Source organism: Bactrocera latifrons, unplaced genomic scaffold, assembly GCF_001853355.1.
Source record: "Bactrocera latifrons isolate USDA-ARS-PBARC rearing strain unplaced genomic scaffold, ASM185335v1 scaffold_130, whole genome shotgun sequence".
NCBI lineage: Eukaryota > Metazoa > Arthropoda > Insecta > Diptera > Tephritidae > Bactrocera > Bactrocera latifrons.
This window is the reverse complement of record NW_017534742.1, coordinates 505,963-532,707: the sequence shown is the minus strand read 5'-3', so window position 1 is coordinate 532,707 and position 26,745 is coordinate 505,963. Positions and strand designations below refer to the sequence as shown.

The window sequence follows — 26,745 nt, the reverse complement described above, 5'->3', positions numbered from 1 at the left end:
AATGAACATTCAAAATGGCCGAGCTTGTCGGCATAAGTGAGAGCAACTAAAAATTCGAAACCGCGAAAATTCAAAATTCGCGATACTTTTTGAACACACCTCGTACAGCTGCCATTCAAACTAACTGAGCAGAATCAGGATAAAGATTCGTATACTCCTTAATGTTATAAAAAATGCGGCTGTGATGTATATTTTAACTACGGTGGACGAACTTACCGTTTTTTCTTGTTTTGAAGAACATTGTTGTATAACACGGTTCTACAAAATTTGAATTCAAAGATTCATATACATATTTATTAATTGATTTTCGGGTTGAGCAGCACAAGATATTATAAAAAATTATATATGAAAGTAATTAATTAAGTTTAAAAAAGGTCATAAATATATTTTATTTATGCATATTTAAAAAAAGTATATTTTTCGTTTTTTTTAAATTTTATTTATATAATAAATAAATGCTCATAATTCTAATATTTTGTAATACTTTTTTACGTTATAACTTCATCTTTGCATGCATATATTATAAGATTCCTGTGAATTTATTTTGACGTCTAAACGTGAAAGACCCTAAAAAAATATTTTCCGGACCTTTTTAGTTGTCCTTCGAAGTATTAAAAATAATAAATTAAAATACTAATAAATATTGTTTACAACTTATTCCAAAGTTTGCCAAAACTTTGTTCTCAATTTGAAMGTTTTAAACCATCTTACCGATTACCAAAGGTTTCTTATGAGTTATTTCTATTGTCATAAACATAAATATATATGAATATATTCATGGTGAAAATAAAACGAATATGGCTATTACACTGTATCTATTATTAAATAAATAATCGATGAAACCTATGTTTGCTACTATATATAATAGATATCTACACAGATACGTATGAAAAACCAAATTGTGGAACTTATGTCATAAAAAAGGGGTACAAGAGTACATWGAAAGAGTCCTAAATTTTTGGAGAGGGTGAGTTATAAGACAAAAAAAATATGGGTTTTCAAAGTTACCCTATAAAAACGCAATAAAGATTCAACATTTCAAAACAGGCTTATAACGCTTTTGGAAACTAAATTCGAAAACGCAAAAAGGGCTTTTGTACTTAATCAATCTCTCGAAAAACATTGCTTTCGTCCGATGCCAAAAAAAACACGTTTTTATCGTATAATGTAATCAATAGTTAAAACTCAAAATGTCAACAGAATAAATTAAATTGATTAAAAAAAAAAATCCAACTGTTCTGATATATTTTAAAATTATGCTAAAGAATATTAAACTTTGAAGAATGTTGGTATGATTTCTTAGTATACATCTTGCATAAATACATATGTAAATATATAAATAAAAAAAAAATATATATATATATATATTTAAAATTTCGTTACTTTGTCTATAATCGAATTTATGTATTTAAATCTTTGTCGTTACTGTACAAACAATACAAGAATTATATAATTTTCTTATTTGCTAGTAATACTTAGAAAAATTCCATTCGCACTTTGTCTCCATTGCTGCCCTTGATTTACATCAATTCACAATATACATATAATTAATCTGCCTTTATATACATATCTATTTGAGTCAGGGCTGGGATATATTTTGCTCGTATCAACGCTGTTGCATCTATGGGATACATATATTTATATATATGTAACACTCACACAGCCGTCTCATGGTCAGTCTCATCAATTCTACCTAATCGCCAGGAGTTAGGATCACCCGCTGCAAAAGAGTTTTTAGTGTAATTAGTACAAAAAAAAAAAAAAATAATAAATATGGCAAGATTAAAGATAATGGTATGTAAATGTGTAAGAGATGTTTTCGGAAATTTGCATTGGACGTATATTATCATAGACTCTTAAATTACTCATGTTTCACTATCATATATGAAAAATGTTACAATGATAGTCTATTGACTATATTATATATATTTATTTTCAAACAATAAAATTAAAACCGAAAAAAAATCTTCTTTAATATAAATTAAAAAAAAATATTTATGTATACCTATATGAAGTGCAACAGAGAGAATTAATAACAAAATAATGTTCACTAAGAACGTATGACTTCGTAGTTTGTTCAATGACTATACTTCCGCATATGCATATCCTTAAAGATAGATCTTATATCTTTTGTATATGATCCAATCATTTTCTATATATTCCGAATTTGTAATCTGTGGTTTATAATAGCCAACATAATTTTTAATATGTGTATTAATACACACTAATCCAGCAAAAATCTATATTTTTCCTCCTTAATCTATAGTAATTAAGATTCAATAAGCTTCTACGAGGTGCGTTCTAAAAATCAATCAAGAAAAGGYAACACATATTTGTTCATGTATAAAGTTTGAAAATACGTCTATGTACATATGTACATGTACTCATACAAACACACACATGCACAAGCATGCATTAATCAACTTACCGCAATCATAGTACTTCGATATCCTCGGTATGGCTGGTGGTATATTAACGCAACATTTTTGTGAGAAAAGAAACGGTAACAAGAGAAATTTTAAATTAAACAAAAGAATAAATACAATTTGTAATATTCAAATAATAAATACAAAATATGTCTGTATATTTTTTGTATTTAAATATTTCTAAACCGCAATAAAGACTACCACAAATGCTTCCATCGAAAGTAGCTGCATTATTGTCATTATTGAATTTATTTAATACTAAGATCCAGTAAGAACTGAAATGTGATACAGATCTACAAAAGCATGTACAGGTATTTTTATCTGTAAAGCCCTTTCAGATTTTCAACCCAACCGCATTTTGGTTGAAGTTTCAAAATTCTTTATTATGGTTTTCAATGCAGCCCGTTTAATTTTTTTTCTGATGAAGTGTTATCAATCGTCAAATTTTTTTGGTATGACTTYAGTTGACTAGAGTACCAAAAAATTGTATTACTTAAATATAATTTTTGAGTAAAATTAAAATCATTGGTGTTTTAACCACAGCGCACACAATATTCAAAATCATCTTAACAACCATATAACACACAGAGGTAGTATATCGTAATCTGCGGCAACCCAATGTTAAAATTATGTAAGCCCTTTTGTTCAGTTTTGACCCCAAAATTTTGTGCATCGTAATATAAATTAGAACTATTGTCGACTTTAATATTTTTTACTTTTTCGAGAATTGAAATAACTTTGATTTTTTATTTAAAAAATATTCAGCTGCTTAACTAAAAGGTCRAAATCTTCACTTTCTCGATTGGCAATATAGCTAATAGTGATATTTGTAATGTAAGTTAAATTGCTTTAACATCAATTCATATGAGGGGTTTAAGAAAAAATGTATATATGTTTTCTAAACTTATGGATGTGGGTCAGATAAGCTGCCAAAAATTAAAATAAACGTATTTTCGGTTATTAGAAAAGTATTTAATGATCGTTATTAGTTTTTTAATAAAAAAAAAGGATAACACTCCTTTAATACTATCAGTAATAAAATTATAATCACTGAATTATAATGTAATAATGAATTATTAAGTTGAAAGTCCTTTTCATTTAATGCAAACTTGAACTTAAAAGTGACATTCGTACAAAGAAACGTAAATAATTGAGTAGCATCGCAAGCTGAGTAAAGTTATGTATTTCCTAACGAAGAGTGGAGCATATTCAAGAAACGTATTAACCTTCTCATTCCATTAACTTTTCATTAAGTAGTTACATTTATTTCTACGTAGTTACAAATACTATATATTAAGCACAAACTCGCAAAATTGAGCTTCTAGACACTTTAATAAGTTTTGTATACAACTTTACTATTTACATACATACATATACATATGTACCTATATACATACATACATATCTTTATACTAAAAAGTAGGCATATATCGTCACCTAAATTGCAAAATAACGTAACATTTTCAGAAATTTATAGGGGAATAAATGAAACACGATACAAAATGGAAATTGTTATGTAACAAATTTTAAATATTGGTTAAAACTGTATTATATTTGATGACAGAACCTTCAAATGTTGGGCATATGTACTTATATATGTACGTATGTARTTTGAAGTAGTGAATAATAATCASTAAAATACTCAATTTCGAATTTTTTGATCATACGTTATTTTGGACTTTAAGCCACTATATGTAGTTTACACAAGAGTTATAATATATTTGTGTTTCAACTTTTTGGTATATTTCAAATTATTTACTCGATTCATTAGATGTCGCTTCTGGAATAAATCTAATAGTAATAGTTATTATGAGCTTTAGAGCGGATTTTTCATCGCTGCACAAGCAAACTCCTTTTTTCATATTAAAAAATAATCAAACTAAAAAATATAACATGGCGACATAAAAGTTTACAATATTTGTGTTTTTTTGAAAAACGAATTTTTTGAATAACTCATATCCAGTATATGAGGTGCATATGACGTGTTGTGCACGAACTTAAGAAAACTGTCGTGTGATCAGATGAATATTAGCAATGAATGGTGGGTATATGAATGATGGTCGTTGATAGTTGGGGCGACGGTGGAAGCATTGGTGTTGACGGCAATACAGCGTCTACGCAGCAAATGCATTTCGTCTTTAAATTTACGTTCGCGTGTGAGTTTGCGTTTCTGCTGCGCTCGATCGCATCGCTTTTAGCCTGACTGATCAATTATCCATTAGCATGGAGACGTTAACTCTTTGCGTACGACACTTTTATGCCGAGTAGATGATAAAGCAGATTTTTGATTTGACGCTTGCACTGGCTGATTTGACACCATATGCAGTGTATTAGATTTATAGGTACGGCCAAGTAAAGGTACATGCTCTTCTAAAATAGAACAATAACAAAGTATAAATAAATAAATGTAAGACATGAGGAAAATAAATTGCATAAATAAAAATTTATTCGGATGTGCTTCCATATGAATATGCTGTGAAATTAATATMAACAAACATACATAAATATATACTACTGTGATCAATTTGAAAGGTGAATTTTGTTCAAAGTAATCCCCTCCCGCTGAAATACACTTATGCCAACGAATTTTCCAGTCATCATAGCACTTGAAAAAATCCTCCGTCGTTAGGGCCATTAGAGCCGTCTTCGATTCAGCTATTATATTCTCAATTGAGTCAAAACGGTGCTCTCCTAGTGGTCATGGGAATTTGCTGAATAGCTAGAAGTTAAACGAAGGTAARTCAGGCGAATGTGATGGTTGCGWCACGATGTTAGTTGAAAATGTGGCGAAATGATCACGAATAACAATTGCAGTATGAGGTGGTGCATTATCGCACTTCTTTGTTCAATAAATTCAGAAATAGTAAACATCGAAAAATTCACTTTTAGAGCCTCACAAAACGACGCTATCTCAAAAAGTAATAAATATTTTGRCGTGAAATATAGCATAGATGTCACTAACAGTACTACCAACTTGAAGAAAAAAAATTGACCGATTCGAAAAACACGCGAAATATAAATTAAAAATTCACCTTYCAATTTGATCACAGTAGTATGTATGTATCATTTCATCTCCATTTATTTTACATACATAAAACAAACGATAATTATAAGAACCCATTATTGTAATTTGTACAGACACATTAGTAAATTTCTGGAGTCAAAGGTATCCAAAGTCAATTAATTTTAGGTTTGTTTTTAACGCGATGGCATAAGGGCAGAAGCCAACATTGAAACATTCATTTACTTTGATGTTTCAGTTAACACTTTTACAATCTGCATAACACAAAATACATACTAATACAAAGTTTCAAAACACAATCACAAGAACAAAATACGTAAAACCCAAAACATTTGGATGTGATTAGTTTATCTAAATTCTTATGTTAAATTAGGTGTAGTTACAGTTTTTACAGCATTTGATTTTTACACATGCATCGACAATTCCGCACCATACTCTCTATGGCGACAAATTCATCTATATTAAGTATATATGTATGTACATATGTACACATGATGTGCCTCATCTGAGGTTTTCTTATCAAATMTAAATTGAAAAATAACAAGTAAGATAGAGCTACGTTCGGATGCAACCGAATATTTTTTACTCTTTGAACTTTCAAAAATCAAATATGTAAAACCAGTGGATCGGAATCTAAGCAATTTTATATAGATATACATATGTTCCTTATAACTACTACACTGACGGACATATAAGGTATGTTAGAAAAATGAAAATCATGATATGTACTATATGGAAGTTAAGACAGTATCGACCCGATTTTACTGTTATAATGCCACATACTATACATATAAATGTTCCCTCGGTTTCATTAAAGGTACSTCACATACAATCACAAGTCTTATTGAGTAAATTCTGCCAGATGTTCGAAATACCTGATATTAATTATATGGGAGGGTAGGTCAAGTTTTTGTCCAATTTTATTTATTTTAGGCATAAGGATACACTGCTATGAGTAAAACATGCTTTGTAATTTTCATTGAGATCTTAATTGACTGCTTATTTATGGCACTTTATAGGCTTAAAGTTAAAGACGTTTTGTGGGCGTGGCAGTGATCCGATTACACCCTTYTATGAATTCGTAATTTTATTTTGTACTAAGAAACCCACATACCAGTTTTATCAAGATATCTCAACTTTTACTCAAGTTACAGCTTGCACGGACGGACTATCATCCTGATCGGTTAACACAGGTTGCAAAAGTATAAAAATAGTTGCGAAAGAATTCAACATTCATTGTTCGGCGAAGCATAKTTTTTATTCACAATGGCATTTTATGCCCATACAAAACCATACCAATTATGGTACCAAAGAACATGTATACACAGTTTCATCAAGATACCCTTTTGTTCTAGTTATAACTTCCAGRGACGACAGACAGTCACCCGAATTTACAACTGTCCTGCCGTCTTAATCATTAATATATGTATATATAATTCTATATCTACCTCGACTAGTTTTATGTGTTAAAAAAAATCTATTATACTCTGTAGAAACATGTTATGAGATTATAAAAATATACATTACTCAAATCACATTAAAAGATCTTTCAGATTGGTCGGTWTGTTTCTGAATGAACTTAGATATTTTTCTGTTCTGTTATTTTATAAATACGCTTAGGGGAAATCTAATTGTTGGAAAGAGTGCGTGGTCCCGTCGAGTAGACCGATTTCAACCTTACTATYATCCTCTTTCCGTTTAGAAGTGGTTGAAATCTTTATCGAATCGTTAATAAATGTTTACCATGCGTACAATGTACCGAATGAAAACACATAAAATAGTTAAAGAATTATATTTAACAACAAAAAAATTAAACATAACAAAATTTAACTAGATGATTTATTCAAAAGTAACATATTTACATACATACGTATATTACAAATATAAATCGAATGAGTCAAGCGATGCAAATAATTATCTACAATTACATATGTACATACGCACATACTATTACTACTACTCAGTATGCCTTACGAAGATAACTAATGAAGAATACAATAATAATACCCAATTTGTACATTTCATTAAAGCGTACATATGTATGAAGATACCTATAATATAATAAAATTATGTGTATATCCAATGTTTGTAAATATTTGCTAACAAGTGTCTGTTATACAAACTTATAATCTGCATTCAATTCTTTACTTACGAAAATATTTTTCAATCAAACTTTACTAAGCTCGTGTACAAGTACAATCAAGACAAGCACAAATTCTATAATCTCATGAACTTACCCTGSAGCTGGCGATTTATTAATGCCGTTAGGCCATGTCCTTCCACACTCTTCTTCATGATCAGCATGGGCTTGTCTTCGGCATCATCATAACTGCCCGATGGTAAAAAYCCATTACTAGCTATGGATTCGCTTACCTGAGAATATTCAAAAAGTAGATAAAAAAGTTATAAGAATTTATCATTCTTCACCAACCTGTGTGACTTGCATCAACTTCTTAACAACGTCGCGGCCCAAAATATGATCAAAAACTGATTGTAAAAATGGTTCAGCCATTATCGATAATTTTAATTTGTCACGATGCCAAATAAGAACGCGTGACTCCTCCATAGCCATAATAGATACCTGATGTATGTACACATTTGTTGTGTAAACATTTTGGAGATTAACAAAGCGAAATAAGCTATAACTCTGCGTATATATTTTCAATAATACATTTGAATATGCACACACTAGCATCTCACTTAGATAGGAAGCATTTAGCAAACATTATAAACGATCCTGGCTTAAMTGGATTTTCACTTTTACACGTAATGTAAGTAAGTATTTCTATGTCAAATTCTATAGTATTTTTATCTAGGGATCAGGTGCATCCTGACCTAAGTGAATGGCTTCGATAGCAATAGGTAGGTGCATAGAGTTTTTAGTGCGACATTAAAATATACATACCTGAAAGTAATCATCGGTTGATACTCCAAACCATTCCGGCGAATCTAGGAACTGATGAGGAAACACTATATGCAACGCCCTCTGATTCTGTGATACTACCAATCTATGTAAAGAGTATAAAAAAATAAAATTGTTCAGTTTTAATGGAAATGCTTTTAATTTTCCATGTCTTTTGCGAAATATTATTGGCATTCTATATTTCATATAGATTATCACAAGAAGATAACTCAAAGAAAACTTTTGGGCTTATTATTTCAACTTACTTTCCAGACAGAACGAGCGATAGACTGTCAACTTTGGTTATTTTTTCTTGCGCATACACTTCCTGGTATTTCAACGATCGGATTAACTTCATACAAGCCAAAATTTTTTTAAATTGATGTCTCGTCACGCGAAGGGGTTTAAATAAACTGGCATATACCTGAAAGCATTCGATACCATCTATGAAATCCTCAATTCTTTTTTTACATACTTCATTAATTAAAAAAATAAAACAATATTTACAAAAATATTTTCATACATACATACAATATACCATATACCATATGTATGTATCGTAATATTAAAAAAAAATTATATTTATAAAAATATTTTAATAGATTATGTATCTAATGATAATATATGACAATATCAAAATTTTTGCTGTATGTATATAGTCAAAATACATTCACGTGGCTATAGGTTTTTACAATAACAGACAAAGTCAATAATTTCTTATAAACTAATTTGAAGGTATGCAGCTAAATATGTGCGTTTTATCATATTATTTTATTTAAATATTCAATAAAAGTCAATCATTAGGAAAGATATCGCAATATACAAGTAAACTTAAATTGACTACCTGGGTTCATGTATGTACATACATATATACTATATATAATATTTATCGGTTATGCGTTATGACATGATCATTTTCATTGCGCTTCATTGTTATTCAAGAAAAATAAAACGTTAAAATTGTTCGTCAGTGCTTGCATGTAAGAATGTCAATGATAGTGCGTAATCTTAGTTGCGCAGCACCTTCAAATTCAAATAACAAATACGTTACGACATACGTGCCTCTTACGCCTCTGTCAGATGTGCATCTTGACGTTATCTCACAAATGGAGGGCTCTTATAGAAATTTGAACCCCCGCCTCCAAGTAACTGTTGGATTGTATTTACCAGAGGTTAACGGATGCCAACTTATTCCAGTTTGAGAGCGGATCAAAACTAGTGTTTTTATAAAATTTTAAATTGTGACCAAATAATAATTTTTGGGCATTTAAATTGAAACTCCGCAACATTTACTATCACTAAAAATTATTATATATATATACATACTTATGTATATTCGTTTAACATATGGAGAAACTATTTAAAACTTTTTTTGTGATTTTATGATATATTAAAACTACGGATTTGAATTTTTTACCATTTTCAATAGTAAATTGATCACAACAAACATCACAAAAGATTTCATCGCATACATTTCAATTTCGCGTCTTCTTTAATAGTGATCTTGAATAGTGGCAATAAATCTCTCCTTTCACATTTGTTTCGTGGAATTTCAAACTGACCTGAATATGTTAAACAAAATATGTAGGCAAGCAAAGATCATATTATGTAAACTAACAGTATAGTTTGAATACAGACTCACAAGATAACAGAATAAAATTCGATACATATGTACATATATTGAATGCTCCAAACAATCGTTTATGAAATTTATCTAACAATATCCTGCTAACGAAAGAAAGTGAATATCGCTTTTAATGTGCACACATTCCTACCATAGGCATTGATGATTACTAACTGTGGTTGCGCTCATTTATAGCCATCCGAACGGCACAGTAATGATTTTGCCTCTTAAGTGCCAAAGTCAAACAATGAACTGACAATAAAAAACCCGACTGCARAAAACATAATGTCATTAAAAGTAAGACTACCTAAAAATGAAATAAAATACCGACCGACCAGTAATATCACAAAAGCGAACGATATCGAAGTGAAAAAGCATTACAGAATTGCTCTTCAAGATCCRCAACTGTGCTTATATCGCTAGCGCAGACATTACTGATAACACCAGAGTCACGTACACCACTCGCAACCGGCCAATGATCCAACGATTCCACTGTCCGACAACTGTAATYACCAACACCAAGCAATTTTAGGTATATCCAGCATTTCTCACCCTGAGTAATCTTATAAGCCTGAGCGCGACGAGGCAGTATGCTGACATTATTCAGATTTGCCACAATTTCAGCCGATCGAGATGGAGCGCAAAACAATTTGCGGAGAATCTCATACAATAATTTGCAACAATAAAAACGCGCTCAAACCCTCCTGCACCGACAAACGCGTTACATCCTTTATCACCGTCCAAACCACCCACTTGCATATCTGAGCATAGCTTTTGCATTGAATAGTTTACGATACTTTGAATGGTGGGAATGAGAACGCTTATATGTATATCAACATAAATCCATACATACATATGTATATATGCATGTAGGGGAATTTTAATACCCATCAACAAAAATTAGAAAAGGAGTAAAATGTATTTGAAAACGAATTTTCTAAACAAAAGAATCTCAGTAAATGCACTCAGCATGAATTAAGCTTTTACTAATTAGCCACTAGTCCCTAAGTTACCGATTTATTATTTCATTAACGGTCATAATAATAGCGCAAAGCAATAATTTCGGGTAAGAAAGTATATTCAGACAAATTATATTAATGAAGATAAATAAGATAAATTCTTCATAACTCCCCAAAGAATTAGAGTCATCTCGACTAGTTTTTCATTAAAAATTTACTTTAATCTTATCGACTTTGGATGCCATAGATCAGCACAGTAGTCAAAGAGCTAAAAAGTCATATCTCCCTCAAGCAAGCTTTACTACTATGAGCAAAATAGTAAGACTTTGGTCATAATTTTAAAATTCTTAATTTATTCTTCAAAATCCATTCGTTCCCCTCAAAGTAATCCCCCTTGGCTCCAAAGTTTTTTCCAAGCCTCGAAACTAACTAAACTAAAGTCAACTTTCGTATTAGCTTTCAATGTGCCTACGATTCACTTTTAATGTCTTCAACTGAATCAAAACAATTTCCCCGGAGCGGTCGATTGAGTTTGCTGAATAGCCAGAAAYCACACGGAGCTAAATCTAGTGAATTCGGCAAGAATTTGGCGAAAAAGTCACAAGGAATCAATGAAGTATGAGACGGTGAGGGCACAATAGACCCTAGGTCGCGGTGCATTACCTAAAATAACATTATCTATCTATGAGACGGTGCATTATCGTRCTGCAAAAATCAAGAGTTTACGGCCTCTTGGCGCAAACGTCGTTTAACTCTCTAATAGTATTCCTTGTTGACTGTGGGGCCGGTCGAATGGAGTTCGGAGTGCACCACAACTCGTTAATCGAAGAAGACTATCAACATGACCTTGATTTTGACCTACTTTCACGTGGTTGTTTCGGCTTCGGCTTCGGTTTTCACGATATTCGGCCGATTGATCTCTGTTTCCGCGTCGTAAACCTACATCCAAGACTCATCGCCTATTTGAACAATTTGGCCAGTTATACCTACCTAAAAAAAAATATTTCGACAAATTAGTTTTTTGCGCGAAATTTAGAATAAAAAGTATTACTATCCCCTAGCCTTGCCCTATAYATATTTTAAAACCAAAAATTTATGTACGTACATATATATGAGAAATTCTTTTGATACGCAATTGCGTAGAATGAATTTACTATAACACTTTGGGGGGTTGCCAAAATGATGCAACTTTGAGCAATGCAATGATATTTTTAATAATCGCAAAACATCTAACAGTATTGTCATATATTGATACATTGTATGAAGCCCATTAAAGTCTAGCCAACAATTGATACAACACTCATTTGTTTTACCAATAGGCACGTGAGCGGTTAGAGGATTGCGACAAAAATTCGAATCTCTACTTTGCTGCTCGTGGTCAAATTTTCAACAACGAAAGATGTGAAAACAAATTTACTAGTTTAATCTAAAAACTAATAATCGCTAATGCTGACTAATACTTTTTCTATCTGTCATGCGAATCGTGRCTGCAGTAATTATCGTTTTTTAATTAGTTAAAAATATTTTGGAAATAACTAGATAAATTAGTATTAGTAAAAAAAATTTGATAATATTAACTTTAATACAATTTTTTAAAAGTTTTCTTATCAGAATTTTGATAAGAAATTCACATATGTATATGTATGTGTATGTACATATGTATGTATATAGGAAAATGCACACACATATGTAGGTACATTTATAAGGTCAGTGCCCTACATATCATCATTGAATTGTGGGAAAAATATTCAAATTCCTATAACACATACATACAAATGTGCATAATGTTCACATTTTCATTCTGTATTTACATASGTTATTGAATGAGCGTTAGAATAACTCCACATACGTACATATAACTCCAGAACTGATTCAATACCCATGAATTACAAATCATATTATTCGCGACAATAATTGGACCTTGGTTTTATGACAATGATAACATCACACTTATTCCTACAAAGTAATATAATACAACAAGAACGAGAAAAACATTCCATGGTATTGTACAAGAAAGTTACGAATTGAAATCGCGCAAGGTCTCACGTGAGCCATAGAAGCAACATACACACATATGTATGGTTTTGCCAATAACTTATCGTCAAACTACGCGATTAACGACTGTATGATTGTTTATCTAGARCACTACTAACACAGCAAAATTATTTCAATAATTTCACAAAAATTTCGTAAAGATTTTAAAATACATATGACTGCGCTCGCTTACTTTCGTCACAGACCTATTCATTCATTCTTATATGTGCGTACATACGTAATGCTCATATGATCGTTCATGATGCGTCCCGTGGCCGTATTGGCCCCCTAAAATCGAATATAAAATATATTTATGTATGTAGTATATGTCCGCTAACAATTATGTACACAATGTTTTACTGATCTTATCCGTTGCTAAGGGGATTTTTTCATACTTAYAGATGACGCTGCTATTGACACCAAATACAGTTATGATGAGCAACTGTATTTACCTTTGTACGTCATTTTGACCACACTCATMCTTTCAAACATCAGAAGTATATTTAGTCTACAAATCAGGTAATTAATTATTATTCACATACATTTCACATATTACATATACATTCATGCATATATATTTATTTTTAAAAAACTAAAAAATGTCTGGTAATATTTACATTTACTAAGTAATGTCATTACATGCAACAAAATGTATTGTCTTAATATTTTTTTTAATTACTACTAAAAAAATAATTATGATATGAACAAATTGTGAATATTACACTGACAATGATCACTATTCGATTTTGGTGAAATTTGTCTTGTATTTATGGATTAATGGTATGATTGTATGTATTGTGGGAAACTTCGCAACCGCAGAGTGTATCACATTTTTGAGCATCCAAAATATCGGGGATCCCATTAAAATGACGATATATGGAATGAAACTAACTCATGATTCATAAAGTACAAATCTATACTATTATCAGCCGAAAGCCTTTGATGCTAGCGCTGCGTACTTTAGTTTATTTAATAATTTGTTTATTATGTAAGCTTTAATAAAATAAAATAAAAAAAAAATACTATATAGATTAAATGATTTAAAACAAAATGTCAAGTACTTTTAAGAATCGAATATCTAAATTATATACCTTATCATAGAATTACAAGATCCTTAAAATTAGTTTTTAAGTGCATACATTTACGATTACCTATTTACATATAGTACGTTTCTATATATGTAAACATAAAATCTTCTATAAAATTAAATAATAGTCATTACTAGGTATACATCCCTGGTTTTGTAATTTCGTTTTTTTTTTTTTTTTTGGTGGAAAATAATATTCTTCACTCAATCCTCTTTGATTCCAATTTTGTCAAATTAAATGATGTACTTAAGAAATTTAGAAAGGAAACTGTTGAGTTCAGTTATGAATTTCAATTGTTTTATTATTTTGAAACCTGTGTCTGAATATACATATATGATATACATAGGAACATATGTATGTATAGTGAAATAATAATCTGGACAATAAATAAATTTGCGCACCATTCAAAAAGCTTCACTTGCGCGCTTGTCACTAAAAAATTTGGAAGTAAAATGACATTAGTACGCCGTCCCATGAAGGAATGATGACAATCACAAGGTAATAGTGGTAATAAAGACAAGTACCATCACTTCCATATTGGAAAGCTGTAAATCTCACGTAATTTCATGCCAGTATTCTAACATCGTATATTTAAGGCGTCAGTTAAAGCACACATATTAATACCGATAAAGTTTAACAGTTTATTCCACGTATGTATGTGTATTGAACTCATAGACAAGTGATCAAATCGGTTATATTTTATAAAACTAGGAATATTTAAAAGGTGGCATTCTCCCTGCGACAAACCGATGAGTTCAAAAGCATGGTCTGAAGGGTATACAGATGTCAATATATGTACTATATCTGACTTCCCAACAGCAAACTACCAAGAGAAGCTTTTATTTACGTTTTATACTTGAAACTCTTATATTTCGACAATTCAGCGGACGATCTGAGTCAACTGAGCGAATGAGTAGTAGTGCCAAGCGAAGAGCAGTTTGTTCACGTTTTATGTTCTCTGGTTGAAGTTCTCGGAGCGTCATGCGCACAACACCGAACAATGACTGGCCGCAGTTGTTGTTGTTTGATGTTCTCTGGACAGGAAATGTGATCTTTGACGAATGTATTGCACGAATATAAAACCTCACTGCAGTGATAATTGAATCAAAAGCGTTCAATACTTCGACTAGTCCAAGTATCGTGCGAAAGTTACGGTGCGGTCAGTTCGAGACAGTTACAGTGGAAACTCACTAAAGGAATAACAAAACAAGTGTGAAAAGGCTTTTATCGAAATTAATAGTGAATCGATCGAAACCTACTAATAACCATTTTAATTTTAAATTAAAACTCCAACCACAGTGCCTACAAATTTCGAAATTTAACAATTATAAGAAATAAAAAGAATAAAGTGGCATATTAAATTAAATAAACAAAAAATACACTTATGTATATGCTGACACTCATACCATATTCCTCTGAAATAACCATTTAAAAAAAAAAAGCAAAAATATGTGCCAAACTTCCGGTCCCGGTATGCAAAGTGATCAAATTCGGAAATTTATAGAGCATGGAATGCCGGAGAAAATTGTAAAGACTGTGCAGTATACAATTCGAAAACGGGAGGCTGCACAAAACTCCCCTAACACCAACATGGATACACATAATATAAACGATGTGAATGCCTTAAATCCACTTCCTACGGAACAGATGAAACCTTTAAGTATTCCCCGCCTGTGCGGGCGTTTTCGCAACCAAGCAACAGAGTCCGGTGCTTCATTGCAGGATAAAATCACTAACATCGGTGCTGCAGGTAGTGAAGATATTCAAAGCAGTAAACCTCAAGGCGATATGGACGCACTCGCCATAACAACTGAAATGACGAAACACTTCGTGCAACGCATGTGTGACATTGTGGAAAAAATGCAAAACAGCAAATTATATACGTAAGTCTTCAAATCGCATGGTATATCACTTTGTACATTGCTTGTAATTAAGTTGGCAACAGCGCATTGCTGCTGCAATGGCTTTAGATTTTTGATATTATTTTATTCTGCTTATGTTCGTACAGACTTTGTGCATGTTAAATACATACATACACATATAYATCCAAGAATAATTCTTTCGTGGTCTCATGACGCTTGAACGGTTAAAAATTTCATTTACTTATTAAACCTAAGGACGTATGCATACTGTATTTGTTTCCGCCCGACATATGAACATATTTACATGCATATGAAATATTCTTTTCAACGTGAATGTTATATATGCAGTGTCCTAATGGCAATGTCATTACGAACTTGTGAACGATAACAACGTCACGACAGCCACCAATTGACATTCAGAATTAGATCAGTTTTGTAGCAGGTGCTCTTTCAGGTACTTACACACATACATACATATGTATATACATCTGCCCGTATGAAGTTAGGTATAGGTGCGCGTGTACAAAAGCTTTGTAAATTTTATCTACAGACGTTCACGCGCCCGCTATTGGAAAGTTTCCGCCTGAAAAAACAATGCAATTGATAGTCGATGTGAAATCATACACAYAAACACATATACATACACCGYTTGCATGTAGATGTTATTTCTATGTCAACACGTGGCTTCTCTGTGACGATATGGTTTAAGTAATATAGAATAGTAAATAGCTTGAGGTGTGACATCGTAATCGTCGTCTACCGATCATAAAAAGTTTGCGAAGCTTCAAAACCATCCGTACTTTTTTATATCACATTCATGCGCGCATTCTCGTTTTTCAACGTGTAAATTACAATTTGGCGCCTTCTTAARTTTCGACTGAAAGCAAATGCCAGATTGCCCAACTACAGTTGTATTCGTTGTAAAGAAAACTTCTAAAACGATTGAATGAAGAAACTTATTTTGTTGTCACTCAAGACAATACACCACGCACTGTATGTATACATGTAAGTGCACTTGAAAGGCCTAACATCGCCTCCGCAGCCAATGAATAGTGGCGAAATATTTTCAATACGTCATTGATGCTTTAAATGTACTTTCACACATTTAGAACACATATTACATTATGCACTAACTGATTTATTATATAAAGCTCGACCTGCATGTGCATACATAAACACTTTATTAATTTCTGCAAAGGTAGTTTCAACCCAATAGTGTCATGTGGTCTATACACACACAGTTTCAATTATATTTATATATGTGTGTACTTTGTACTATAAATGTTTAGTACAAAAAATCTGATTAGACAACGCCACAATAAAGATCGCAAGTTCATAGTTCACGTTGAAATGTGCCATAACACCGCACAATTAAGCTTATAGCTTTTTTTTTGTTAAGATTTTACAAAAATTAATTTAGCATCCTTTCGCGCTAATTACGAAAATACATTTGTACCTTGAACCACCTGCCGTTGCGTATTTTATACTCCATTTTACACCTATACTTATTATTTGTCCAGCTAGTCAATTAAGTGTTGATATACCAGCAAATCAGGGTTTCAATTTGCTGCAATTTTATATAGGCAAATATTTAGATTTGTACATTCATGGAAATGCAGTGTCAATGAATAATTCTGCCGCTTGAGGGTTCATAATAAAGCGTTAAATTTGGAAAGTACATACATATATCTGTATATTGAGAAGGTGACAGCAATTTCGTGCGAGCACAACCGTTCTGGTCCCAAGTCAGTACTCATATGAAAATTTAACCTCATTTAAACTGCATGCGTTTTCGCACGTACGCCACACCGCTGCGACTTCTAAGCGCATAAATATGCAAGGCAGAGAAAAAATTCAAGCTTTTTTCATAAGTTTGGTATTTTTGCAAGCTATACACATCGTATTTTCAGAAATAAAATTACCTGTAAAAATTAAGCAAGTCTCCGGCTCATATCATGATGTTGTCAATTCCTTCAACAAATAAATACATTGCATGTATAACCGTTTTATAATTTTGTTTGCGAAATAGGAAATAATAACTATAAGCCGTCCCTGAATTCCTTTGATAATTTTGAATAGTATAAATGCATTTAAAGTTACAAACTATCGATATTTTATCAATTTATAGATTGTTGACGAGAACAACGCAACCAGCCCACATTGTTGCCGTCTGCGTACTGACTTTTGTTACTTTCACGGTATGGCCAGATATAGTCGACACCCGTAACGTCTCCAATAACAGAGCCTCGCACCAAGTTTCACCAATGGGCGATCGCCGAAGCGAACGACATAATACTTTGGCTACAATCGCATACTTGGGTGCATTCGCAACGCATTTTGGTGCCCAGATATGGATGACATTCATCTCAGGTAAATTACATATAGTTTTCAGTGAAATTACTACATGTACGCTCTGCGTAAATTTATAGAAGGAATTTTATTTCTAAACTAAACGAATGTTACATTTTCATTGTCCATATATTTTACAATTTAAAGCCAAAGCCGATCCCAAAATCACCGGTTATCAGAAGTGCGCAGACGAACCAATTTTCTGCAGAAAATTTAATAAATTATTCGAGCAAACAAATATGTACATATATACATGTGTATATTCGTAATATGTATATATTAATAGGCGCACAGAAATATAAAATTTGAACCAGCACAATATAATGATCAGCTTATGTCCGTAAATTAAATAGTTCAGTAACTGTATTCATACATGCATAAGCAAGTACTATGTTTTTTTTTTTTTTTACAAATATTATACGTATTTATCTCTCGCATCTATTGGAGGAAAGAAATTACAAACACATCAATATTAATTRCAGATATGATCAGGTGTCTTAGGTATGTTTCCTAAAGGTGGTTAACCTGATATTCTAAAAGTGCCCTATGTATGGTTGTATATATAGAAATGTTTTAATAAGATAGTGGATTATCGATGCCTTCCATGTTTGCTGCCATATTACTCTCAATTTTAGACTACAAACGAACAGACAAAAGCAACAAAATCATTTCGATATTTGTATACGTATACCTACCAGTTTTAGTTTTATTGCTTTATCAAAGTGCTTAGTGCGCAATTAGCATTATTAGCATTCTGAAAGGATCAAATTATCTTGATTATATAGTTCTTTAGTTTTGAAATATTTGATGAATTATTATTATTAATAACAATTTGACTCTATTTCAGGTTTATCATTATATTTCTCGTTGCCGCGACATATTTTTGGGCAATGTCAACAGATTCTATTCCCACGTTATTTTGCTATGAGCTCAATATTGAGCATAAGTATGCTGATACTCTTTGTGAAGTACTTCCTCACCTCATGGAATGCAACCGCAATAACGCAGCTGATAGCACTGAGCGCCACTGTTTTAATTGAGATTATTATACGACTCTACCTCGCTCCACCAATGCTGCGCCTGATGCATGAGAAATATCGGATTGAAGGTGCTATCGGTAGTGGACGGGAAGTGGGCTCACTTGAGCAAGGCATTCTTATTCAGTGTCCGCACTATCAAAGAATTCACACAACTTTTCGTCGCATCCATATGACGATCGCTATGGGCAATATGTCCGTATTGTTAGCTACATGCCTTCACTTGTATTTTCTCGCATCGAAAATACAAATTAGTTAAGGTACTAAAGTGGATAGATTTGATATTATCCAAACCAAAAGTAGCAACCCAACAAAAATCGTTTATAACCATATTTTGATTGAGTTGAAACAGTTTGTGGCAGCTACCAGACCACCGATCGGGTTATGTATGCGGATGTGACAATATCCAACTATATACCAAAAAATTTATTGCATTTGTATAATATAAGAAGTTATTAAAATAACATAGTATGTATTTTATTCGTACATTCTTATTAGTAAAACTCATATTCCCATTATTATAAAATGTATTCTATAAGTTGCATTAAATTTAAGTATGCGAATATCAAAAATAATTCATAATTATAAACTGTGATACCCCATAACCCTACTCATATAAATCAGTATATGCCCGATAGACAATACCCATCCAAGCATACATACACGCATATACATATCAGATCCAGTCCATTTAACCATGCAACCAAATTAGAAATACTGTTGTTATGTTAACGATTGAATGAATAGCTACTAATACTATCTAGGATGAGTACATATAGTAATGTAAGTCAAACACATTCATACACATGTCAGTTATTCATATTAGCAAATTTATGTACGTAAATACTAGCAGGCACGTTCGATGAGTATAGTAAATTTTGAATAGTCTATCAAATGAAATAACGATTTTCTGATTATTGAACCAATATGAATTCTAAAGGTATAACAAGTACAACTATTCTCTACTAGACATCTGCATGTTTTTACATTTTATTATAATCTCATGAAAATGTGTATAATGATTTTAAACCGATTAACATTCGAGATAAACATCTCATGGAATTAAAATAAATACGAGATTAAATGATATGCAATTAAAAAATATGATTTTTAGTATAACTCTTTAGGTAAGTGGATATTTAATTGTATACTCGTATTATTTCTCAAGTATAAATATCAAAGAAAACATACAACTTTTTTAATTTTTTTTTTTTTTTTGTAGATTCTTAAATTATTTGTATTTAGATATGAAATTACTCCGTTTTTAATAAATAAGGATATCATTCTTTTCGAAGTATTTTATATTCGTGCATTCATCTGAAATATTGTTTATCATAGAGTTTAGCAGACACCTGAAAATATTTTACCTGCCTTTAATTGTTGCAAATGGTCAAAGTATATAAAGTATGTATTTGTAACAAGCGCATTTCATACTTCTTTACTTTTTATGATTTCAATTTATAATAGCAGTTTTAAGTGACTAAATTTCCATGTAAAATATTATTACAATATTACTATACGGTTTTTGTGTGTCATAAAATTAAAAAATAACCCAGTAAGTTAGCGAAATGTCCATAATTGAAACCATATCGCAATGGATACATATCCCACTAATAAATGCAAATGGTTAGCTCTCCATCTTACTTACCCCTTCAATTTCTTTATCGAATCGAACAGGTCGCAATCGACACAACACAATAATTAGGTAAATGAAATTGACGATGAAAAATAGTCCAGACCAGATCACTATATCTGGTTTACACTCTACCAAGTAGCCATACATCGCCATCAGCGTGCATCCTATGAGAATCAGTGCTCTCAGCCACAATGCGCCAAAAGGTCCATGTGGTGCCAAGAATGCTAGTAGAAAGAAGGCATTCCCTAGTTGATAATAAAGATGATGAGGCCTTTCCCAAATAACACACTGTTCGATCGACCAATCGCCTGGATTAAGTGATCGAAGAGTACCATTGTTATCCCAAGTAATGGTACCACTGCTCGCACTACTGCCAACTGATGTCGTTGTATGCGCTATTGAAGTACCACTAACAGTATCTGTTGTCAAAGCTTTAACATGAGTGTCTTCTGTGGATATTATCGGCATTGTGCCACTTATCACAGCGTCCACGTTGTCTTCTGCAACAGCTGTATTTATCGCCGACGTTGTGGCTGCAGCCACCGCTGTTGTCGCAAGATTAAATATGCCCAAGTGAATGCCTGCATTGAAATTTGTTGAGTCCACAAAACCCAGGGCGAGCGCACTTATAAGTAACATATTTTGTTTCGCTCTTACAGTAAGTAAATGAGTGGGAGTAATAGCACAGAGTCATTAGGGCTGAAAGCTGGAATAACTTTTCTTTCTACATATGTATGTAATACAGGATAATTATATCGTACGCTTATTACTATTTAATACAGTGTGGTAGATAAGGTTTATTTTGCATCTCATATCACACGTGGTGTATATCCAACATTTATTATCGAGTTTTCTGCAAGACAAATAATTTTTAAACACATTATTATATACAAATGTATGTAAGGATGAAAATATTTGTTGTTTGTATAGTTAGTTACTGCCTTTTGTGACAATTAATCTTTGAAAACTTAAATCACCTTTAAGTTCAGCTYTCTCTATAAATATGTATCTCTATCTCTATATAATATGTCGCAAACTAAGCGAGAGGAATTTTTTACAGTGTAAATTGACATATTATACATATATACATATGTATAAATAATATTTTTACATATGTATATATGTAAATTTGCACCTTAAAAATAGATGAAATCGGAAGATACCCACGCCCACTCCCCATATTACCGTACTGTTAAAAACTGCTAAAAGTACGAAAAAATCATTGCAAATTTGCTAAATATACCAGAGACATAATTTTACACCCTATATGATATGAGAGGGTTTTAAGGGAGTCTGGGCATAAACGAACGAACGATTGGCGTGAACAACTGTTATAAGRAGAGTAGACGGATTTATCTTCCSATTTCATCCATTTTTACAGTGTAGCGAATTTGGTTATTGTAGCTTAAGTGGTTTAGAATATAGTTAGATTAACCCAATTATAGGCTGGACCCACTCCCACTTTTTCAAAAATTTTAGCCCACAGGTGCCTCTTAGTATTACGAACTCCTATGCTAAATTACAATTCCATATCTTATTTTGTACTTAGTTATGACATTTCATATGTTTTCGATTAATGGTGTTTTGTGGGCGTGGCAGTGGTCCGATTGTAATTGTATGCATCTTTTCTTAATTTTTACTCCAGTTACAGCTTAAACGGAAGGACGGACGGATCGTATTTAAAACTTTATATCTATATCAATTAGTTTTAGGTGAAGTATACAGCCGTAAAGTGAACTATTATACTCTGTAGCAACATGTTGCAAGAGTATAAAAAACAAAAGAAATATATTATATAAATGTATACCCCACGGAAGACATTAAATTTAATCAATATATTGCATTTGTTTAGATATGCATAATACAGGGTTTGTCCGGAGAATGAGTAGTGAAAGCCGAAAATGCAGCGATTTACTCGGTAAATCTGCGACAGATACGTTTGATATGATCAAGCAGGCTTACCCAGACGTTGCTTTAGCAAGAAGTGGTGTGGTTCGGTAGCACCAGGCCTTTTTGGATGGCCGGGAAGAGGTCGCTGATGAAGACCGTGTTGGCGCTGGCAGCGCTGCATCGACGCAGAAAGAGCCTATTTTGAGAGTTTTAAGAGAGTTGTAACGATTGGTTTAATATTTTTTTTAATTCGACTCAGTCCTGTTACTTTCCGGACAAACCCTGTATGAATACGAACTATGGACCAAGGTCTAAGCCAATTCCATTCGTATTCATCGCTAAGCCACCTTATTTTTAAGAAAAATTGTTCACTTAATTTCATTAAAATATTATACATGACCAACCTCAACGGTTTAATGTAAATGGTTTATGTCACAGATTGACCGACATTTTCGATAAAAATTTCRCACATGACACTGGAGCATTCGGTATTTGAGGGCATATGTAATTTAAAATTATGTTATATAGGAACCACGCCCACTGTTGTCAGCTTTCGCCCATTTTCACACGGTATCACGAAAATGTCAAAATTATGTTAAATTTTTTTTTTTTTATTTTGGCTGTGAATTCCGGCTGTGAACTTTATTGTCTCTGACGCATTTAGTTATTGATTTATCGGACATTATATACATTACAAATACGGGAAGTAGGCGAGATTATAAGTCCATTTCAAGCATTCACACACTTTCGGTAGGGGTGTCGCAATGACTTATCTTTATCAAATTTGGTTATTATAACTTTAGTGGTTTAGGAAATATGTACATTAAATACAGATGCCCTTCTCTAGTGAAATTTGTTGTGCTAAATGACGGTCTTGTATCTTATTGTAGAGCATAGTTATGGTACTTTATAAGTTTTATATTAATGGTGTTTTGAATGCCAAGGGACATGTATAAGAAGCTACATTAGGGTTTAGCACACATATGTACGTACGTTATTCGACAGAATTGTGAATGAATTACAATCGTATTGGCATTTTATTAAAACTATACATATCGTTACCTGAAATGCAAAATAACGTATCATCAAAAAATTCGAAATTGAGTGCCTTATTGATTACGCTTCATTACTTCAAATTACATACATAATATTACATATGTTCAACATTTTCAGGTTCTGTGCTCAGATATAAACCAGTTTTAACCTGCATTAAAATTTTGTTTCACTCATGTTCTATTTTATTTCGTGTTTCATTCGTGCCACTGTAAATTTCCGAAAATGTTGTTACGTTATTTTGCATTTCAGGTGACGATATGTAGACCATAGACTAATTTACATTTCATTACGAAATTTTCTGTGGTGTCCGAGATATTTATATTAAAGCCAAATCAATTAACTCAAATTGTAAGTGATCTAAGTTCAACCAAGGAGGAAAACTTAACATCTGCTATTTGTATAAGAAACACATACAAATATACAAACATATTTACATCACTTAAGTTGGGGCTAAAGGAAGGCCTGGACTGATTGACTTACTGTTAAAAATTTCTTTGCTCATTGAATTTGTATGGCGCATACCTAAATAAAAGTGACAGAGAGTTGGAAAATTCGATTTTGACAACGCGATAAGAAGTAATTTCCGTATTTTTCTTAAAAATTTGACGAGTGATCGAGTGATGCTTAATGCTTTTGCAAATGAATTAAAGTATTATTAATAAATTAATTCGTTTTGCATTTATATCTTTGTATTAATTTTAGAATTTAAGTGAATACTCGTCGACATTAACGCGTTAAGCACCGCACAGCGCGTTTATTGAGGTATGCCAATTACACAATTTTATGCATTTAACTCACACTGATTCACATATGCGAAAAACGGTCACTTTCTGCCAATCTGCAAAACCACATTCTCATGACGACAGATCGTGTCTCATCACGATGCCAACTGTGAGATGAAAACTATTATGCTTTGTAACAACATGTTGCGAGGGTATAAAAGAGTGCGCACCACGTTTTGTTACTCAATTCTTTTTACTTTTTTTGTAATATTCACATTATTTGAAATCCTTGTACACCACTTTGAAATAAGGGGACCGATACGGTAGTGATCGAATCAAAATAATAGTAATGGAAAACGAGTGCATTTCAAGGTATGAACACCAATTTTTCGAAATAAAAAATGAATTTTTGAAAGTGCCTTTACACCTAAAGTATGTCATCTTCTGCAATTACTTCTCGAAGTTACTCAATTTGGCAATCTAATTATCATATCTAACCGGGAACAGGGGTATTATTATGAATATCCACCGTGAGTTACGAACTACGGCAAATCGAGTGGTGAACATAAACCAACGCACTTTATTCAGGGTGACAAATACTGTGGTGATGGAAGCACTTTTGAGCAATATGCGGAGGTGGTTACCATGAAATGGAAGTGGGTGTAACAGATACAACATCTATGATGCTTTTTATTTAGATATTAGTTTTTTGTACTTGTAGATATTTACATACACATTCACAAACGAATTAATGATGTCATCGGGTTGATTTTAAGACAATAAAACTTTCAAAATTAAATCACATTTGCATCGCTTTGAACAGGGTTTAAACAACAATAGCGAGTACACAAGTTAATAGAGAAAGTTAAAAAATATTGTTATCCAATTTCAACAATGCGGAGTAATTCAAAAGATTTGATTGCCAATGAGAACCGAACTGTTACCCTACAACAGCGCATTGTAAATAAAAATATTGTATATGAATACAGGAAAACACACATTCACATACAATGAACGAATCACTTCAGTCAGCTGATTTCATATTACCGTATAGTATACGACAATTCCTTCATATTGCACCGACCGTGAACGCACTTTMACCGCTGTGATTGGACTTTCTGACTGTCGGTCTCAATGTTACCTAATTCGATTTTTCGCAAATTCACTTCGAACAAATAATTCTAGTTCCGCTRCTATGGGACTAAATGTTTATTGAGTTGTTTAAGCGAACATTGTCGTATAATTTCACTGCATCCGTTTATGCCCTTTTATATGGCTCTTAACTGTTCTACATGGGAATAATCCAATGAATTTTCTATTTGGTTGTGAATCAATATTTGATGAACGACTCTCGTTTTCTTCACAAGAATCAAAGCTAACGTGTGATGTGTATACATTGTATAAACCCGACACACACATACATACTTGTCGCTTTTGTATACGAAGTGAAACAATTAAGAGGTTAATACTCACGTTTTAATCAAGAGACTGTTTTGATTGTTGGGCTCATTTAAACACTTTTCTAACTATTACAAAATGTTAAAATTTAATTATATATTTCAATGTTTTTACTATTATTAACTTCAATATATATTTTGTTACATTTGTACATAAGTACGTCTGAACTTTACTCTCGAACGATGCGGGGGGTGGATGTTGGTTTATGAGAAATTTCCTCTTCTTTGTATTAATGTTAATATGTTGCTTTTATTTAATCACAATCTATKCTTGTTAATTTTGTTATCATTAATATATAGACAGGCATTGCCAAAAATATGTGCCTTCACTTTTCCCTTTGACGTAAACTAATGTACCACAATTTTAATAAACTTTTATAGATGCATGGATGTGTATACATACATAAATACATCGAGTAAAAAGAACTACAAATAATCAAAGCAATTGTTTCCAAGCTTCTATTACCACATATTTACACGTTAATCCTCAAAATCCTCAAATCCATACTGATTCTTAGGTATGCATTTGACACTATTTGTAATATTATATATGTACATATATTAATTATTTCGAATAGATTTTCCCAATTTAGTAAACTTTACACTATCAATAAAGAAGAGAGAACGAATTATACGAAAACTTTTTAATCCCCTCCGTATAAAAATTTACCGACATCGACT

At 32.1% G+C, this 26,745-nt stretch overlaps 2 protein-coding genes and 1 long non-coding RNA gene across 5 annotated transcripts; 1 reads left to right on the top strand and 2 right to left on the bottom strand.

Moving 5' to 3' along the window:
• Window positions 1-1,385: 1,385 nt before the first annotated feature.
• LOC108964949 (blood vessel epicardial substance) lies at window positions 1,386-26,745 on the bottom strand. Of its 3 annotated transcripts, XM_018927026.1 has the most exons (8): window positions 26,081-26,745; window positions 20,952-21,792; window positions 8,617-8,774; window positions 8,354-8,456; window positions 7,880-8,029; window positions 7,686-7,821; window positions 2,429-2,461; window positions 1,386-1,720 (listed from the first exon to the last, which is right to left on the bottom strand). In XM_018927026.1, the coding sequence occupies exons 2-8, from the start codon at window positions 21,576-21,578 to the stop codon at window positions 1,656-1,658; spliced, it is 1,272 nt and encodes a 423-aa protein (XP_018782571.1). In that variant the 5' UTR covers window positions 21,579-21,792; window positions 26,081-26,745; the 3' UTR covers window positions 1,386-1,655. The 3 variants fall into 3 exon arrangements, with proteins under 3 accessions (XP_018782571.1, XP_018782568.1, XP_018782570.1); XM_018927023.1 differs by lacking the exons at window positions 1,386-1,720; window positions 2,429-2,461 and adding an exon at window positions 4,645-4,796; XM_018927025.1 differs by lacking the exons at window positions 1,386-1,720; window positions 2,429-2,461 and adding an exon at window positions 4,645-4,796 and having other exon boundaries at window positions 26,531-26,745.
• Window positions 9,018-10,625, bottom strand: LOC108964951. The gene is made up of 5 exons (XR_001993062.1): window positions 10,306-10,625; window positions 10,149-10,245; window positions 9,993-10,075; window positions 9,768-9,912; window positions 9,018-9,565 (listed from the first exon to the last, which is right to left on the bottom strand). It is a non-coding gene; the product is annotated as an uncharacterized LOC108964951 (long non-coding RNA).
• LOC108964950 lies at window positions 15,145-20,237 on the top strand. The gene is made up of 3 exons (XM_018927027.1): window positions 15,145-15,938; window positions 18,046-18,287; window positions 19,114-20,237. The coding sequence occupies exons 1-3, from the start codon at window positions 15,505-15,507 to the stop codon at window positions 19,560-19,562; spliced, it is 1,125 nt and encodes a 374-aa protein (XP_018782572.1). The 5' UTR covers window positions 15,145-15,504; the 3' UTR covers window positions 19,563-20,237.

Bases quoted from the DNA above. Each gene is read 5' to 3' on its own strand.
- LOC108964950 (XM_018927027.1), top strand. From the start codon at position 15,505: ATGTGCCAAACTTCCGGTCCCGGTATGCAAAGTGATCAAATTCGGAAA. The intron at 15,939-18,045 runs GTAAGTCTTCAA...ATCAATTTATAG, and splicing joins CAAAACAGCAAATTATATAC to ATTGTTGACGAGAACAACGC. The intron at 18,288-19,113 runs GTAAATTACATA...ACTCTATTTCAG, and splicing joins ATGGATGACATTCATCTCAG to GTTTATCATTATATTTCTCG.